A 16,841-nucleotide genomic window follows, 5' to 3' on the forward strand; every position below is an offset into this window, starting at 1 on the left:
TGGCAGAGCCAGGACCTGAACTTAGGCTGACTGATTTGAGAGACCGAGGCTTTAATCATGCTATAAATAAAGATGAGAAATTAGAACTTAGAATTCCAACGAAGAGTTCATTTAAAAAAAAAAAAAACAGGTGGAGGTCGAAGTGGCCAGTAAGTTTGGAAAAGCACAAGAGTAGGGGCTCTCCTAGCTTGCTTCTTACTGAGTTTTAGAAACGGACCTGCCTTCCTTGGTCGAAACCTTTCCGACCCCAACTTAAGAATTTATAAATCAACGCAGTAGGTTGGCTCCTCTGGCTACTGGGGCAGTTCAGAGCGGGGGTCACCCTTTCGGCCCACACTTAGAGCTACGGCCCGCCCCCTCCTCAGCCCTCAAGCCCCACCCCAGCCTCAGGCCGCTGTCCGCGGAGAGCCCAGGAGTGCACGGAGTCTGCGCTCAGGGCGCTATGCTGTACGGGATGCGGTAACTCTCGCGGGAAGATGCGTTCGTTGCCTCGGTAACGGCGTCGTGGTCGCGAAAGATGGCGGGGCGAAGTGTTGGTTCCCGGGTTAGTTCAAACAGACTCCGGGGTGGCGACTAGCTTCTCAGCCGGCCAGAGAACGCGAAACCTCATTTAACTTCGGGTCTGAAAGTCTCTTTCTCTTTTACAGAGACGGAACGTTTCAGGCACTCCGGTCCCGCCGCGAGTTCAGCAACCTGTTGCGTCTCGACCGGACCTCCTTGCCAGGGAGGAAGAATATAAGTAAGAAATTAGGCTGTTCAGTTTTTCCTTCTTTCTTTTACCCAAATGAGGTTGCTTGCAAGTACTTTCCTGGTGATTGGATCTTTGGGATCACTCACTGTTCACCATTCTCTTTTCAACATCCTGTTCGCTAGTTCTCAGCTTTTCTCCGCTAACTTACGTGTTTGAAAGGGGTGAAAATTTATCCCAAGAAAACATGTTCGTCAGCAAAATGATACTGCTGGAGGTGATTTGGATAGCAGGAATTGCCAATAGTTCAGTTTCTAGTTTAAGAAAATCCACTTAATTGGGAGCTCTTGAAGTTTGATTATGTTAATTTCTCATAGGCTTGGTTTCTAAATTGAAAGCGTGTTTCCTCTCAGTGCAGTTGGAATTCCCGTTCTCATCTACATTTGGTGGAGTTAGGAGGAGGATTTCCTTTACTTATCTGCTCTCAGTGTAATTACACCTATTCTGACAACACGTGCTTTCATTCTTGGACCATTTCACTCGTCATCCCCCAGTTTTCACACAGAAGCCAGAGTAATCATTTAATTTGATCGAGTCAGTACTTTGCCTGAAACTCTGCAGTGGTTCCCCGTTGCACTTTAGAAAGTCTGTTAGATATGGCTCCTGTGTCTTGTTTGAGCTGGTGCCTTCTCTTTTTTGCCTACCAGTCTCCAGCCTCATTGGCCTTTAAGGTTCTCAAGCTTTTCCCTTGAGGGCAATCATACACATGCCTTCCACCTGTAATGCTAAGAGTGGTCTTCCTGAATTATGTTAAGCTTCCCAATTACTCTTTTTTACTCACTTACTATTCTTTGCAGTTAGCATAATGGTTCCACATTCATTTGTTAGTGTACTTTTTGTCTGTTTACTCCACTGGTCTGTAAATTCTTTAAAGTCAGAGGCCAAGTCTTTTGTCATTGCATATATCCTTACAAAATTATATTTTAACAACTCATTTTCTTTATAATTTACCTAATTTAAAATAAAATTTGGGAAACAGCACTGATTCAAATTGTTAAACACAGAGTTACCATATGGTCTGTACTTAAAATTAAAGCATATTTATTTGTTTATTTTTATTTTCTGACTAGTTTATTCTTTTTTTAATTCAGGTTAGTTAACATATAGTGTAGTATTGCTTTCAGAAATAGAATTTAGTGATTCATCACTTACATAAAACACACAGTGCTCATCCCAACAAGTGCCCTCCTTAATGCCCATCCCCCACCTAGCCGGTCCCCTCCAGCAAACCTGGTTGTTCTCTATATTTAAGAGTCTCTTATGGTTTGCCTCCCTCTCTGTTTTTATCTTATTTTATAAAATTAAAGCATATTTAAAGTTAAAATGGAACTGTACTATCTTTTGATGAACTAGGCACTTGTGAATTTGCCATAGCATGTAGGAAGGTAATCATTCTCCTCTATTTAATGAAATGGGTCTATTAATCCAGTTCAAGAGTGTACTTCAGCAACTGATCGCTTGTCCTTGCACAGGTCTGAATTAGCTGTGCTCAACCCCAAATGGTTATTTTCATTACCATATACCAGATATCACCAAATACCTGCATTGGTTAGGTTAATTCATTGACTTAAGGGTATATTTTGCACCTGGCTCTGGTATGTTGTTACGGCCCTGCTTAAAATCTTCTTAAAGACATCTACAGGAGCTATTCTATTTCAGCAGAAATCATTTTGTGATAAAGATGGCCAGTTGTTGGGGCGCCTGGGTGGCTCAGTTGGTTAAGCGGCTGCCTTCGGCTCAGGTCATGATCCTGGAGTCCCGGGATCGAGTCCCGCATCGGGCTCCCTGCTCGGCAGGGAGTCTGCTTCTCCCTCTGACCCTCCTCTCTCTCATTCTCTCTCTCTCAAATAAATAAATAAAATCTTTAAAAAAAAAAAAAAAAAGATGGCCAGTTGTTACTTGTTCTGTTATCTTTACTCCAGTGTGCAAATCTAGGCATATATGAACAAAGTAGCTCCCAGGCTCAGCCTGAAGTTGTAGATTACTTCTGTGCCATGCAGAAGAGTAATATGTCTGGCCGTTCTTGTAGGCAAGAATATGAGTTAATAACAGAGTATTATGCCACATGTTCTTGGTATTAGTCATATATGGAATGTCTTCAATCAGCAGAACACAGCACTTCCTGGGGATCCCAATCCACAATCTTCTATAATCAGCTCCTGTCGAATATTTGGAGGAAATAATCACTATCTGAGAGGACAGACTACAGAATATGCTAATGGCCCAAGTCTGTAGGTTTTCCACGTTTCATGCCTATGTTATAAAACCAGAAAGCTAAAAAATAAGATTATGTGACCTCTGTTTTAATGGTCTTGATAGCTGGTAGGGCAAGCCCCACCCCTCCCCACACCCCATGCCCATAAATGCCAATTACATTGGATTTATAGATTAATTTGCAGAGCACTGGCATCTTTATGCTGTTGAATCTTTCCTTTCATGAATATGATACATTTCCATTTACACAGGGGTGGGTGGGTTTTTTTTGGTGTCCTTTAGTATTTTATATTACTACATTAAGCTATCATGTATATAATCTGTTTCAAGGTGTCTTGTAGTTTTTGTGGCTGTAATGAATGGCTTTTTTTTTTTCTTAAATAGGCTCCATGCCCAGCGTGGAGCCCATGCAGGGCTTAAACTCACACCCTGAGATCAAGACTTGAGGTGAGATCAAGAGTCAAACACTCAACCAGCTGAGCCACCCAGGTGCCCCAAGAATTGCATGCTCCACTGACTGAGCCAGCCAGGCGCCCCACCTTGCATTTTTTATAATGACAGTTACATCATATGCAAATTATGATAGTGTTGTCTCTTCACAGTTTCTCATGCATCTTTTTTTTTCTCAATTTAGTTAGGACCTCCATTGCAGTATGGAATAGAAAAAGTGATGGTGTGCATCCTTATCTTGGTTATGATTTTAAGGAGCCCACTTAATTTATCACTGTATTTGAAGTTTGATGTAGAGTTTTGCTAGATTCTTTTATCAGGTTTAAGGACATTGTTTCCTTTAATTCCTATTTTGAATGAATGTTAAATCTTATCAAAACTTTTTTTCCCAAATTAATTTAGGTGGTTAAATGCCCTCTCCCTCACACACACACACACACGCACATTTAATGTTTTAACATATTGAACTACCAAGCAGATTTTTTATTTTCCTTTAAAGACTGTTGAACTTGATTGCTATAGCTTTATGTAGGTTTTTTGCGTCTTTGAACAAAAGTGAGATTGGCCTTATACTTCTTTCTAGTTCTTTTCCTTCTGATTTTGATATCAGTATTAGCCACATGAAATAATTGAATAGTTTTCCTTTTTGTTTTTTTCTGTTCTTGGAAGCTTTTTGTAATCAGGGATCATCTACCCTTTGGTTAAAATTGTGAAATTGAGTGTGATGTATTTTTTTTATGGAATTTTTTTGCCTATCAATTCAGTTTCGTTAATGATCATTCATTTATTTAGATGTACTAGTGCTTCCAGAATAAATTTTGATTATTTGATAGTTTTCTAGAAAAGTGTCCACTTCATGTATGTTTTAAAAGTTGATAGCATTGGGGCGCCTGGGTGGCTCAGTCAGTTAAGCCGCTGCCTTCGGCCTAGATCATGATCCCAGGACCCTGGGATCAAGCCCCGCATCGGGCTCCCTGCTCAGCGGGAAGCCTGCTTCTCCTTCTCCTCCCCACTCGTGCTCTCTCTCGCTATCTCTGTCTGTCTCTCTCTCTCTCAAATAAATAAATAAAATCTAAAAAAAAAAGGTAATAGCATAAATATGCTCTAATATGCTTATTTTTGTATTTTAATAATAGTTAATTTAATAAAATACCAGTATAGTTAGCATACAGTGTTCAATTTGTTTCAGGTATACAGTATAGTGATTCAGCAATTCCATACATCACCTGGTGCTCATCACAACAATTGCACTCTTTCATCGCCATCACCTGTTTCACCCAACCCCCACCCCCTCCCCAGTTTGTTCTCTACACACACGTTTTAAGTCTTGTCTGTAACCTTATACATCTTTTCGAAGATTTCCACTATTATTTTGTCTTTTTATCAATCTTTCTGGGAGGTTTATCTATTTTATTGGTCTGTTCAGAGAACTAGATTTTGATTTTGTTGCTAATCTGTGTAGTTTTTTAAAATTTCATTGGTCTTTATTCTAGCTCTTCTAATTGTGGTGGATTTTTTTCTACTTTTTAGTTCTAATTTAATTTATATTTAGTTTACTTTTTGTTTATTTTAATTTTGTTTTTCAGATTTTTCTTTTCTTTTTTTTTGTTTTAAAGATTTTATTTATTTATTTGATAGAGAGAGACAGCGAGAGCAGGAATATAAGCAGGGGGAGTGGGAGAGGGAGAAGCAGGTCTCCCACTGAGCAGGGAGCCCGATGTGGGACTCGATCCCAGGACCCTGGGATCATGACCTGAGCCGAAGGCAGACGCTTAACGACTGAGCCACCCAGGCGCCCGATTTTTCTTATTTTTTAATGAATACATTTAATTTCTGTAAATTTCTCTCCAACTACAGCTTATTTGTATTTCAGGAACTGTTTTGATACGTATTTCTTTTGTGGTTAGTTTTAAATATTTTATGATTTTCATAGTGGTTATTTAGGAGTTTTTTAGTTCCCAAGCATATAGGGTATTTGCTTATTTTATTTTTGTTATTTTAAATTTTTAATTGCACTATGGTCAGAGAATTATGTACTACTGATTTTTAAAAATATATTGAAACTTGTGAGCAGTACATATTCAATTTTTGTAAATGTTCACGTTCTTGATAGGAAGGATATTTACTATTTGTTGATGAATCTCTTAGCTCAAGCTAATTAATTTGGCTGTCCATAACATGAGTATCCTCACCGTTTTTTTTCCCCTGCTAGCTCTGTTGATTTGTTAGAGGTATATTAAATAAACTGTAACTATAGTTTAAAAAATTCTCCTTATAATTGTGTCCATTTTTGCTTGGATGCTATATTGTTTGATTTACTTAAATCTTCTAGATGAATTCTCCTTTCATTATTATTCAGTGCCATTTTTTATTCCTTTATTTCCAAGCTTTTTATGTCATTTAGCTTTAACAGTATTCTTTTTATGTCCTGTGTAATCATTTCTGCCTTCTGATAAGTGAATTTATTTATATTATTGGGTTATTAACTTAAAGTTGTATGAACCATCTTATTTTTTGTATTTTCTTTTTTTTTACTATCCCTTTTCTTTGTTGTTTTCTGTCTTCTGTTGGATTGAAGGAATTTTTGTTGTCTTTATTTTTCTTTTTCTGGTTTGGAAAGACCTTAAAATGCTTTAACTTGGTTTTCCTGTCTGTTAAGTTAGATAATACTTTACTTCCTCTTTGTTTTGAATCCTCCTACTCTCTAGGTTATCATTAATGTTATTTTTATATTCTGTACTAAGTTAGATTTATCATCATATTTTCTAATTTTTTTCCTCATCATGTTTTTTTTCTAGGTTCAGGTTCCTCCTTCCTGAAGTGTAGACCCTTCATTACTTCTGAGTCTCATCTTTTCTGAAAATTTTATTACATGACATTTATTCTTCAATGACAGTTTAGCTGCACATGGAATTCTAAATGGTCTGTTTTCTTCCTCCTCAGTCCATTAAAGATAACACTTCATTGTCTATTGGAATCTAGAGATGTTGAAAAGCCATTTTAGCTTTTTAGAACATAATGCTGGTAGACTATTTTTCTTTGTTCTTTTAAAATAATTGCTTTGGTAACTTAAAGATCATTTTTGTCTTTGAAGTTCTGCAATTTCACTATAATGTATACAGTGTGGGCTTGTTTTCTTTCTTTCTCTCTTTTTTTTAAGATTTAATTTTTAAGTAATCTCTACACCCAGTGTGGGGTTTCAAACCCACAACCCCGAGATCAAGAGTCACATGCTCTACCAACAGAGCCAGCCAGGTGCCCCTGTTTTCTTAATTCTACTTGAGATTCATGTCTTTCCTCAATTTAAGAAAATTCTCAGTATTCAAATATTGACATTCCCTCCTCCTCTGGAATTTCCTTCTGCAGCTTCTATTAGGTAACTACACATCTGTCTTTGTCCTATAGTCTCTCTTCAATGCATGTTAACCTCTCTTTTGTATTTTTATCTTTTTGTTTCTCTATCTCCTTTTAGGTGAATTTTCTCAAATCTGTCTTCTCATTCGTTTCCTTTTCAGTTCATAGTATTGTTCAGTGTAGCCACTGAGTGAGTTTTTAAATGCAATGACTGTTTTTCATTTATGTAATTTCTATTTGGTTCTTTTCTAAATTCAGTGTTCTTTTGTAATAAATACTTGTTCTTGCCTAATGGTTTCTATTCCTGCTTTTGGGGGAGTGGGCAAATGAAAAATGCTGGTTTAAAAATCTCTTAAAAATAGATTGTAGATTTAGATAATCCTGTTCTTATGGTATAAATTTTGTTGTGTCTACTGATTCTCTTTCTTGGCAACTCCTTTCTTTATGCAATTTGTTATCTTTGTGAAGTCATTTTTAGTAGGGTTTGCTTTCTGAGAGAGTTCCGTATATTCTAGATAAGTAAATATCCTTGTAGGTTGATTGCACATTTACTTTTCCTAGCTTATCAGAGTTTTCACTGGTTTTGGAGCAGCTTTCTGTACTAAAATTTGGCATAGGGTCCCTCTACCATTTGGGTTAGATGAATTTTCTGTGTTTACTCACAAGAGAATCTTTTCCGCCCATGGTTCAGTTTCATTTCCGTTCACCTAAGGTTAGGGGTAGTGTTTTTGTAGTCTGTGTTTCACAGGTGTAGCCCTTCGTGACTCCCACACATGCATCAGTTTTTAGCTGTTAGACTGTTTTGGCTTCTGTTCCTGTTTACTGCTCTCACTTTGAGTTGCTGCTTTATTTTTAGTGCCAGGGTATTTCCCTTGCCTGAGCTGGAGCTTAGCAATATTTCCTTCATTACATTTTATCCAACATGTCCATCAGTTTGGAGCAGAATAGTGTTCTGAGTCATCTCAGAATACTATATTGACCAGAAGCTTCTATTTAAGTTCTCATGATTCTTGTTAAGGAAATATGAAAAATCAAGTAATGGCATCTTAACTGCAACTTCTCATCTTTATTAGATATTTTTCTTTTGATTAATTCATCCTAAGATATACAGATATTTCTTAAAACACTAGACTGTTTTAAGAAGAGATATAATACTACCTTTTTTTTCTGGGAGTGGGGATTGTCAGTGATTTTTGTTACTTCTGAATCACATATCTAACTGAAACAACAAGGTATTTTAAAAATTGCTCAACATATTCCCTTCATATAATTTCAAAAGAGCCTAGATAGTCTAGAAATGTGAGCTATGAATAAAATTAAAAAATTTTATGCTTTTGGAGATGTTTATTATAGTGTTAACCTTTAAAAGTGAAAAAAGGACTTTAACAGTAGGAACAGTTCAGTACATTATGTTAAGTGCAACTCATTACAATATTGTGTAGCCATTTAAGGCATGAATTATAAAAATTATGTAGAGCTAAACATATTCTATATTTTTATGGGAAAACATAGTATGAAATTGTGAATATAGGTGAAAATTGGAAGGAAATATGAAAAATAGAAACAATTGGATGATGGTAGGATTATGAGCAATTTTATCTTTAAAAACAGTTTCCTTCAGTGATATTGCCATTCTTCCATTCTAAATTGGGCCAAATAGTACTCCTATTCTTTGCCAGATTCCAAATTGACTGGGGGAAAAAAAGGAGTGGCAGGTAGACGTCAAAACAAGCACCTTTGTTTCTGAAGCTGATATTGAAGTGTGTAACTGAGATATGAGCCACATTAGGCCTGCTCACTAAGCTCCAGATTTACCTCCCCAGTTGCAGCAATACCCCCAGACCAAAGCAGGCTTCTCCCTCATCCTGTCCCACTCCTGCCCCCATTTGGAGTTGATCCCAAGAAGATGAATAGTGGAACTAAATTGAACCCACCCAATTTATTCTACCCAAATAAGTCATTACACCTGAATGAGGGCCAGAGAGAGGCCAAGAGTTACTGTTTGAATTACTACCACAAAAGATGAGGAATCATGAAGATTTGGAGGTAAGTGTTCTAATAGTAATGGTAATTTTAGAGTAAAGATGTCATGTGTATGTTTTGGTATTCTTGATGAGCTAAAGTGTAGTTATTGAAACTTAATTACTTTTATTTTTGTTAGAATCTTCAGTATATCCCAAATAATGAAATTATTTTTTGCTTTTAGGCGTTTGAATGCAGAATTAGAGGCAAAAACAGCTGATCTGGTTCGTCAAGCTGAGGAAGTAATAGTAAGTGAATGTGCAATTATTATTTCATGTGAGTGCTAGTTTTTTAACTTTCTAAAGTGCCCAAAGCATAAATTTTTAGGTCAATGAATTATCACAGATTGAATATGAATATATGAATAGATGTGTATATATATGCACAAATGTTTTTGATATGCACACATTTTCTAAAAGCCACTGAAAAAGCCTTTTCTATTTAGATGTTCCAACCATCTAATTAATAAGAACATTGATATTTAATAATCTTTCCCACTACTTTAAAATTAATGTTTGAGAGTAAATGTATAGAATTAATGCTGGTAATTCAGTAAGGATAGAAATAAAATGGGCTCAGGACAAAAGTTGAATAAAGGATAGCAATCATCACTAATACTCAGATGATAATTTGTTTCTTAAATTCCCCAGTTGGTTGTAATTCAAATTCTTAGGGCTAGTCTAGTCAGATTTATAGTTAGAAAAAAATGTAGTGGTTATATCACTAGACAAAGTAAGCATATTTTGCTCCATTCTGGCTACCAAATTGGTTATTCCTACTTTAAGCAGCAACTTAAGCATTAGCATTCCCATTATTTATTGATAGGATATTAGGATATAGTAGTATTCCTTAGACGAATAAAGTAGCTGCTTTCAAACTTTTTTCAGTTTTTACTCTATACTTTTTTCTTTTAAATTCTCCACCCATCCTCCTTGGGGGTGGTAGTGAAAAATAGGCAATAATTTGTTTTAATGCCTTATACAGATCCATCATTATTTGTTACTTTTGGAATAAGAAACATATATATATATATAAGATTTCAGGTAATATATTTAGATAATGGTTACAGATTTGCTAGTTTCATTTATAATTAAATATTTTACTAAAAATAAATTTTTATTATATCTTTTAGTTTTTGCCAGTGTCTAAAGTAGGAAAATAATTAACAAACCCAGTGTTCGAGAAGAATGAAGGATTCATTATACATTCTGCTCCAAGAATCCTCTAATAAGGATGATTCCCTGCCCCCCCCTCCCCCCAAAAGAGTAGAGTAGAAGCCTGGGAAGGACTGGGAAAGGGGAGAGGACATTCCTGTGCCACGGGAGCTAATGGATATAACTTTTACTGCATTGAACTTTTGTTCACTCATTTTCACTTCTTGATATATCATTGCCAAAAGCTTTTACTCTTAGTGCTTTAGTGCTTCATGGTCTTCACATTGAAGCTCTGGGGCATGGGTGGCTCAGTCGGTTAAGCATCTGATTCTTGATTTCTACTCAGGTCATGATCTCAGGGTTGTGAGTTCGAGCCCCATGTTGGGCTCTGCACTGGGCATGGAGCGTGCTTAAGATTCTTTCTCTCCCTCTGCTCCTCCTCCTCCACCACCCCCCATGCACTCTCTCTCTCAAAAAAAAAAAAAAAAAAATTGAAGCTTTGCCTGATTTGAGACAAGTTTTTCTACCCATTAAACGAATTTATGCTTTAATTTCCTGTGAGCCTAATTTCCTTTGCATGTTACACAAGTTGGAAGCCTAATGTAGTGGGGAAGCAGGAGGTAGATAAAATCAGATAAAGGCACTGATACATTTTTCCCTTAGAACTGACTTTCTTAATCCAGAATGAATGAAAGGTGGAACTACATTGTTACAGACCTTATATTCATACCATAGCATTTGAGTTCTATGCCTTGATTTCATGGAAACTGTGGACAACTCTGAAATGATTAATGATCAGAAAGGTACTTGACTATATCCTGGTTTTGTGGTTTTTCTCTATGTGACTTATCTTTATTCATTTAACTAGAGAGATCAGCGAGAAGTACAATCAAGGCCGGTCTCAACACAAATTAAATCATATGAAAAGGAAGAGGATTGCAGTTTAAGGTAAGTAACTTAAATTCTCAAACACCATTTTTTTGATGATGTATGTAGATCTTTTGTTACGTAAAATCTTTTTTGCATGTAAGTATTAAAAATCTATAATTTGAAAAATAATGTAATATATAATATACTAATAAAGGGGCGCCTGGGTGGCTCAGTTGTTAAGCAGCTGCCTTCAGCTCAGGTCATGATCCCAGGGTCCTGGGATGGAGCCCCGCATCGGGCTCCCTGCTCAGCGGGAAGCCTGCTTCTCCCTCTCCCACTCTCCCTGCTTGTGTTCTCTCTCGCTGTGTCTCTCTCTGTCAAATAAAAAAATAAAATCTTAAAAAATATATATATATATACTAATAAAATGGAGGCTTATATGAACCACATGATGTAAACCCTTTACCTACTTTATGTCATTTAGTCCTTAAAGTATTATTTTGAAATAAATATTATTGTCCTCATTATAAAAATGAGGAAATAGGAGCTTAGCAAAGTTTAGTAGCTTGCCCAAGGATATATAGATAATATGTGATTTCACTGAGATGCAAACCACAGTTGGTAAGATTTCTGAACCTTTTCTTACATAGTATACTATCTTTCTTTTTTTTAAATTCCATATGAAAATTAGATAAAAATAAGTTCGTAAAAATAAAATAGATCTGTTTTTCCTTGAATTTCACGTGAACTTCAGGTATGTCAAAAAAATAGAGAATCGGGACGCTTGGGTGGCTCAGTCAGTTAAGTGTCTGCCTTCGGCTCAGGTCATGATCCCAGAGTCCTGGGATCGAGTCCCACATCAGGCTCCGTGCTCGATGGGGAGCCTGGTTCTCCCTCTGCGTGCTTCTCCCTCTGCCTGCCACTCCCCACCTGCTTGTGCTCTCTCTCTCTCTGACAAATAAATAAAATCTTTAAAAAAAAATAGGGAATGGAGATGTATTTAGGAATAAACTTAACAGGAAACAAAGGATCTGTGTGAATAAAAGTATAAAATGGTATAGCAGAGGCAATGGTGTTCACCCAACATTCCTAGCTGCTATGAGCAGAAGTCAGATTATTCTCCTCCAAGCCAACTGATAGGAGTTGTATTTTGAACCTCCAGCTGACTCTTTCTCTGCCATGATCAGTGAAAATCCAGTTGATGAAACCTCCCAGCCTGGTCTCTGGGTGACCATGTGGAACTTATGGGAAAAAAGGGCCCTCTGTCCCTCTCTACTGCTACTTTGTGTTAAGCCGCTGAAATTTGGGGTTGATCTCCTAGCTTATCCTAACGAATACAGCAATTGGTATTGAGAATTAGGTGCCATATGACAAAAACTGGGAAAGTGTGTCTTTAGCTTCGTAGTTAGGTGGTAGCCAGCAAGGAAACTGATCCTGGAGGCTGGAAAGGTAGAGAGGTACTATTAATATAGTGGCAATGGATTTAGTAAAGCTGCCACCTTTGGTAAATTGGAAGGCAGAACAGGTGTCAAATGAACTTGTGCTCTTGGGAGGGGGGAGGGGAGAGGTTGGAAAACAGAACATTAGTAGTATGTGCTGTTACTATTAGTTGTATTCTTTCCACACTGAATTGTCTTGGCAGTCTTGTCAAAAATCAGCTGACTGGAGGCACATGGTTTCATTTGTGGACTCTCAATTCTATTCCATTGATCTATATATCTGTTCTTATGCCAGTACCACACTGTCTTGATTACCCTTGCTTTGTAGGGTTAGCTGCTTTTATTTTTTTATTTTTTAAGATTTTATTTATTCATTTGAGACACAGAGATACAGAGAGAGAGAGAAAGAGAGAGCATGAGCAGGGGGAGAGGCAGGCAGAGAGAGGGAGAAGCAGGCTCCCTGCACAGCAGGGAGCCTGATGTGGGGCTCCATCCCAGGACCCTGGGATCATGACCTGAGCCAAAGGCAGACGCTTAACCGACTGAGCCACCCAGGCGCCCTGGGTTAGCTGCTTTTAGACCAAAAAATTAGATAAAATTGAGGAAGTCTTTGAGGAACAAAGCCTATTAAAGCTCAGCCTTGAAGCAAAGATCAGACTAAAGATGTGGTCTTCATGCTATTGATAAGACTTTATAATGGATTAAGGTTCTTCAGGGCAAGGATCATTTTGAATGGCACCTAGTGAAACTTCCAATTAGATAAAATGGCTCCAGGCAAAGCTCTAACTAAAGGTATAGTCTCCCTATAGAAGCCTGACAACCTCAAAGTAAGCCATTATTAAAGTGGGGGGGGTGGGGAAGAGGGTGAGGTGTTCAGTGTAAGGAAATATAGTCTTGGAAAGAACAGTGGATGTGGTAATGGCACATGGAACTGACTGGAATCAAACAGATATGAAATCCACTAGTTTTGGGAGGGAGTTATACCAGCTAAGAAACTTTGAATGATAGACTAAAACTGTGACTGTTTAAATCTCAAAACAGCTGTAGGTCCTCCCAGTCTTCTAAGATGAAGAAGCAGGCTGTGAGAGCAGCACGGCCCTAACAGGGTAGAATGTTTAAACACCTTAGAGGACTTACAAACAAAAAGAAATGCCCATCCCCCATCTAGTCCCTCTCCCTGCCTACTTCCTCTCCAGTAACCATCAGTTTGTTCTCTAGAGTTAGGAGTCTGTTTTCTGGTTGGTTTCCCTGTCTTTTCTCCCCCCCCCATTCCATTTATTTGACGTTCTGAAAAAGGTAAAACTATAGCCACAGTATCTGATTAGTGTTTGTGTGTTATGGAGGGGAGGGAATTAACTACAAAGAGTCACAATGGAAATTTTGGTGATGATGGAAATTGTCTCTATCTTAGTTGTTGTGGTGGCTACATGACCATAAAATTTATAGAACTGTTTGGGACTCAGTCAGTTAAGCCTCTGCCTTCAGCTCAGGTCATGATCCCAGGGTCCTGGGATCGAGTCCCGTATCGGGCTCCTTGCTCAACAGGGAGCCTGCTTCTCCCTCTGCCTGCCGCTCCCCCTGCTTGTGCTCTCTTTCTCTCTGACAAATAAATAAAATCTAAAAAAAAAAAAAAATTTATAGAACTGTAGAGGTGCCTGGGTGGTTCAGTCGGTTGGATGTCTGACTCTGACATGATCTCATGGCTTGTGGGATTGAGCCCCGCATTGGACTTCTTGCTCAGTGGGGAGTCTGCTTGAAAGATTCTGTCTTTCTGCCCCTCCCCCTACTTACGTGCTCTCTCCCTCCCTAAAAATGAATAAAACTTTAAAAAAATTTATAGAACTGTAAATCTAAAAAGAGTGTATTTTAAATTTTTTTATATCATTTGAAATACACACATGAAACTACATATCCTTATTACATGTAATGCTTTCTGATATTTTATGGGAAATGATGTTTAGCAGTTATCAAAATTCCAAAATTTGTATTACAAAGATTAGGCACAGCTTTTATTAAGTAAACTAAAAGACTGAAATGATGGTAACAACAGCTAATCCCTAGATTCTGTTGAAGCAAGTGAGAGACTGATTTCACAAGCATAAAAATAAATCTGTCGGTTTCCTTTCACTAAATTTTCCTTAAGTGCAAAGTGGTGATGACACCTCTGTTTACCTTGATCAGGTGGCTTTTTAAAAAAATGCTACTGTTTGAACAGATGGCTTTTACCATGTGAAACATGCCCCTTGACTATTATTTGGAAATTGCTGAAGATGGGAGGTAATTCTGTAAAGAGACAATCCATTTTGGCTTGGAACAGTCATTCATGTAAATGATGGTGGTCAGGCAGTATATATTATAATAGATCTTCAACATCCAAGGTTACTCTGCCAAACAATATGGTCAGGAAACCAGAATTTAGTTTCCTAATAGTATAGCATACATATCCTTCATTCTGCTGGAAGCAAGATTGACCACACAAATCATTTCAGTTATGTTACACACAAACCTTTCATGGAGAAGTGTAACAAAAATAGCTAGAGTACGGTGTTTTAGTTCATTTTTCATGGAAATACACTAGCAAAATAATGTCACTCTGCTAAACCTGAGGGAGACCAATAACCCTTAAATGTCTTTTGGCTGATACATATGTGTATCAGGGGAGCGGAGATGGAAGATGTAGAAAATGTAAGGAAATGGCAAATATTAATTTGATATGAAGGCCATTAAAGAGGACGCTTAAAATTTGAATAAAACTTGGTAACAGTTTAATGTCATATGTGAGAATGATTCTTTAGTCTCTATAATTTTAAGGTATTTTGAAAGCCACCTTTTTTCTTCCCAGAGCTATTTCTAGTTCTTTAAAAGGTTGTATATAATATTATCTAAGTATATTTTTGTGTTTAATATTGAAATAACTTAGTTGAGTAGGTGGCATATGACAGAAAGTAATTTTGTTTTTGTGTCCTTATGGTTATGAATTCTCAAGGGATATGATGGAGGAGTTTTTTTTGGTTTTTAATAGTAACAATAGTAACATGGTAGATTTTCAGAAATATTAATACATGTAATGGGGAAGATCTAGACAATTGATCGGGGTAGGCAAACTCATCCAATAAAATTTACAAAATTTTTGTATTTGTGGGCTTTACAGTCTTTGTCATAACTACTCAACTTTGCTGTTGTAGTGAGAAAACAGCCATAGATAATGTGAAATGAATGGATGTGGGTGGATTCAGCCCATGGGCCATAAAGTGCAGACCCCATAAACACTCTTTGTTTTAAATAAAAACATATTTTGAAAACTGTGCATAAAAATGAGTTGTATTTTAGAGGTCAAACTTCCAGTAATAAAATGAGTTAGTTGTGGCAATGTAATTACAGCACACGGAATATAGTCAATAATATTATAACAACTTTGTATGGTAACATATGGTAACTAGACCTGTTGTGGGGGCCATTTTGTAATATATAAAAATACTGAATCACTGTGATGTACACCTGAAACTAATAGGCTATTGTATGTCAATTACACTTCAATAAAAAAAAGAATGTGAAGTTAAAATGTTAAAAAAAAAATGAGTTGTATTTTAGATGTATTTATTCATACATTTAACAAATACTTATTCAGTGACAGTTTAAGAGCTCATATGCTAGGTACTATGCCATGTACTAGGCATAGAGCAGTGAACAAGGCAGACATGATTCCTACCCTCATGGAGTTCACAGTGTAATGGGGAAAACAGACACTGACCAAGTATTTAAATGCATTTACAAAGGATAACACTGGATGGGCTCACACTAAAAAGCCTTGTGGTGAATCATTTTGTAAAATTGATAATCCCTGTGTATTACCAATAATCACTCCTTATGATTTTCATTTGTTAAAATTTGTGCTATATTTCACTACAAAAATATTGGTATTATAGTATATCTTCTCAAAGGTGAATTATTTAACCAAAGAACTTTTGTTGTTTTTGATACTTATCAAAATAAATTAACAGGTGCATGACTAGAATCATAGCAAAGTCTACTTGATAGTTGTCTATTTTCCCTTTCAGATATAATTACTGTTCAATTTTATTGTGTCTCACTTTAGTATCATCTATTGTTAATGTGTAATGTTTATTTTTGGTCTGTAGAGGTCTGTTGTCTGAAGGGATCGTTCATCTACATTCACAAACTAAGGTATGAAATCAAACTTTTGGGGTGCCTGGGTGGCTCAGTTGGTTAAGCGGCTGCCTTCAGCTCAGGTCATGATCCCGGGGTCCTGGGATCAAGCCCCACATCGGGCTCCCTGCTCAGCGGAGAGCCTGCTTCTCCCTCTCCCTACGCCTGCTCTCCCCCTGCTTGTGTGCTCTCAAATAAATAAATAAAATGTTTAAAAAAAAATAAAACTTTCTATAAATATAATTACATTCTGTAGAATTTAGGTTATTTTTTAGAATTTTCTTAGAATAAAACAGAGTATGACTATAGAAATAGAATATAAGCCTTGATACTTAGAAGAAATGCCTTCATGAAATGTTGCTCATAAAATAAATTGAATCCTTTTTTGTTTCATAATTTCACTGAATAATCTGGATATATATT

The 16,841-nt window shown here is 36.9% G+C and overlaps 1 protein-coding gene across 6 annotated transcripts in view; it reads left to right on the top strand.

Annotated features, from left to right (window-relative positions):
* The first annotated feature begins 413 nt into the window (after positions 1-413).
* The window catches only part of TEX9 (testis expressed 9), a 77,487-nt gene continuing 61,059 nt past the window's right edge, over positions 414-16,841 (top strand). For 5 of the 6 annotated variants that reach the window (XM_031027793.2, XM_081831130.1, XM_006732970.3 and 2 more), the window contains exons 1-5: positions 414-544; positions 648-739; positions 8,973-9,036; positions 10,811-10,890; positions 16,391-16,436. In XM_031027793.2, coding sequence (XP_030883653.1) covers positions 518-544; positions 648-739; positions 8,973-9,036; positions 10,811-10,890; positions 16,391-16,436 — 309 coding nt within the window. In that variant the 5' untranslated portion in view covers positions 414-517. Of the gene's footprint in view, positions 545-647; positions 740-8,100; positions 8,813-8,972; positions 9,037-10,810; positions 10,891-16,390; positions 16,437-16,841 lie in introns of those variants that run through there. The other variant, XM_081831131.1, reaches the window with a different exon arrangement.

This window comes from Leptonychotes weddellii, chromosome 9 (genome assembly GCF_054177405.1).
Source record: "Leptonychotes weddellii isolate Sample4059 chromosome 9, ASM5417740v2, whole genome shotgun sequence".
In the NCBI taxonomy this organism is placed as follows: domain Eukaryota; kingdom Metazoa; phylum Chordata; class Mammalia; order Carnivora; family Phocidae; genus Leptonychotes; species Leptonychotes weddellii.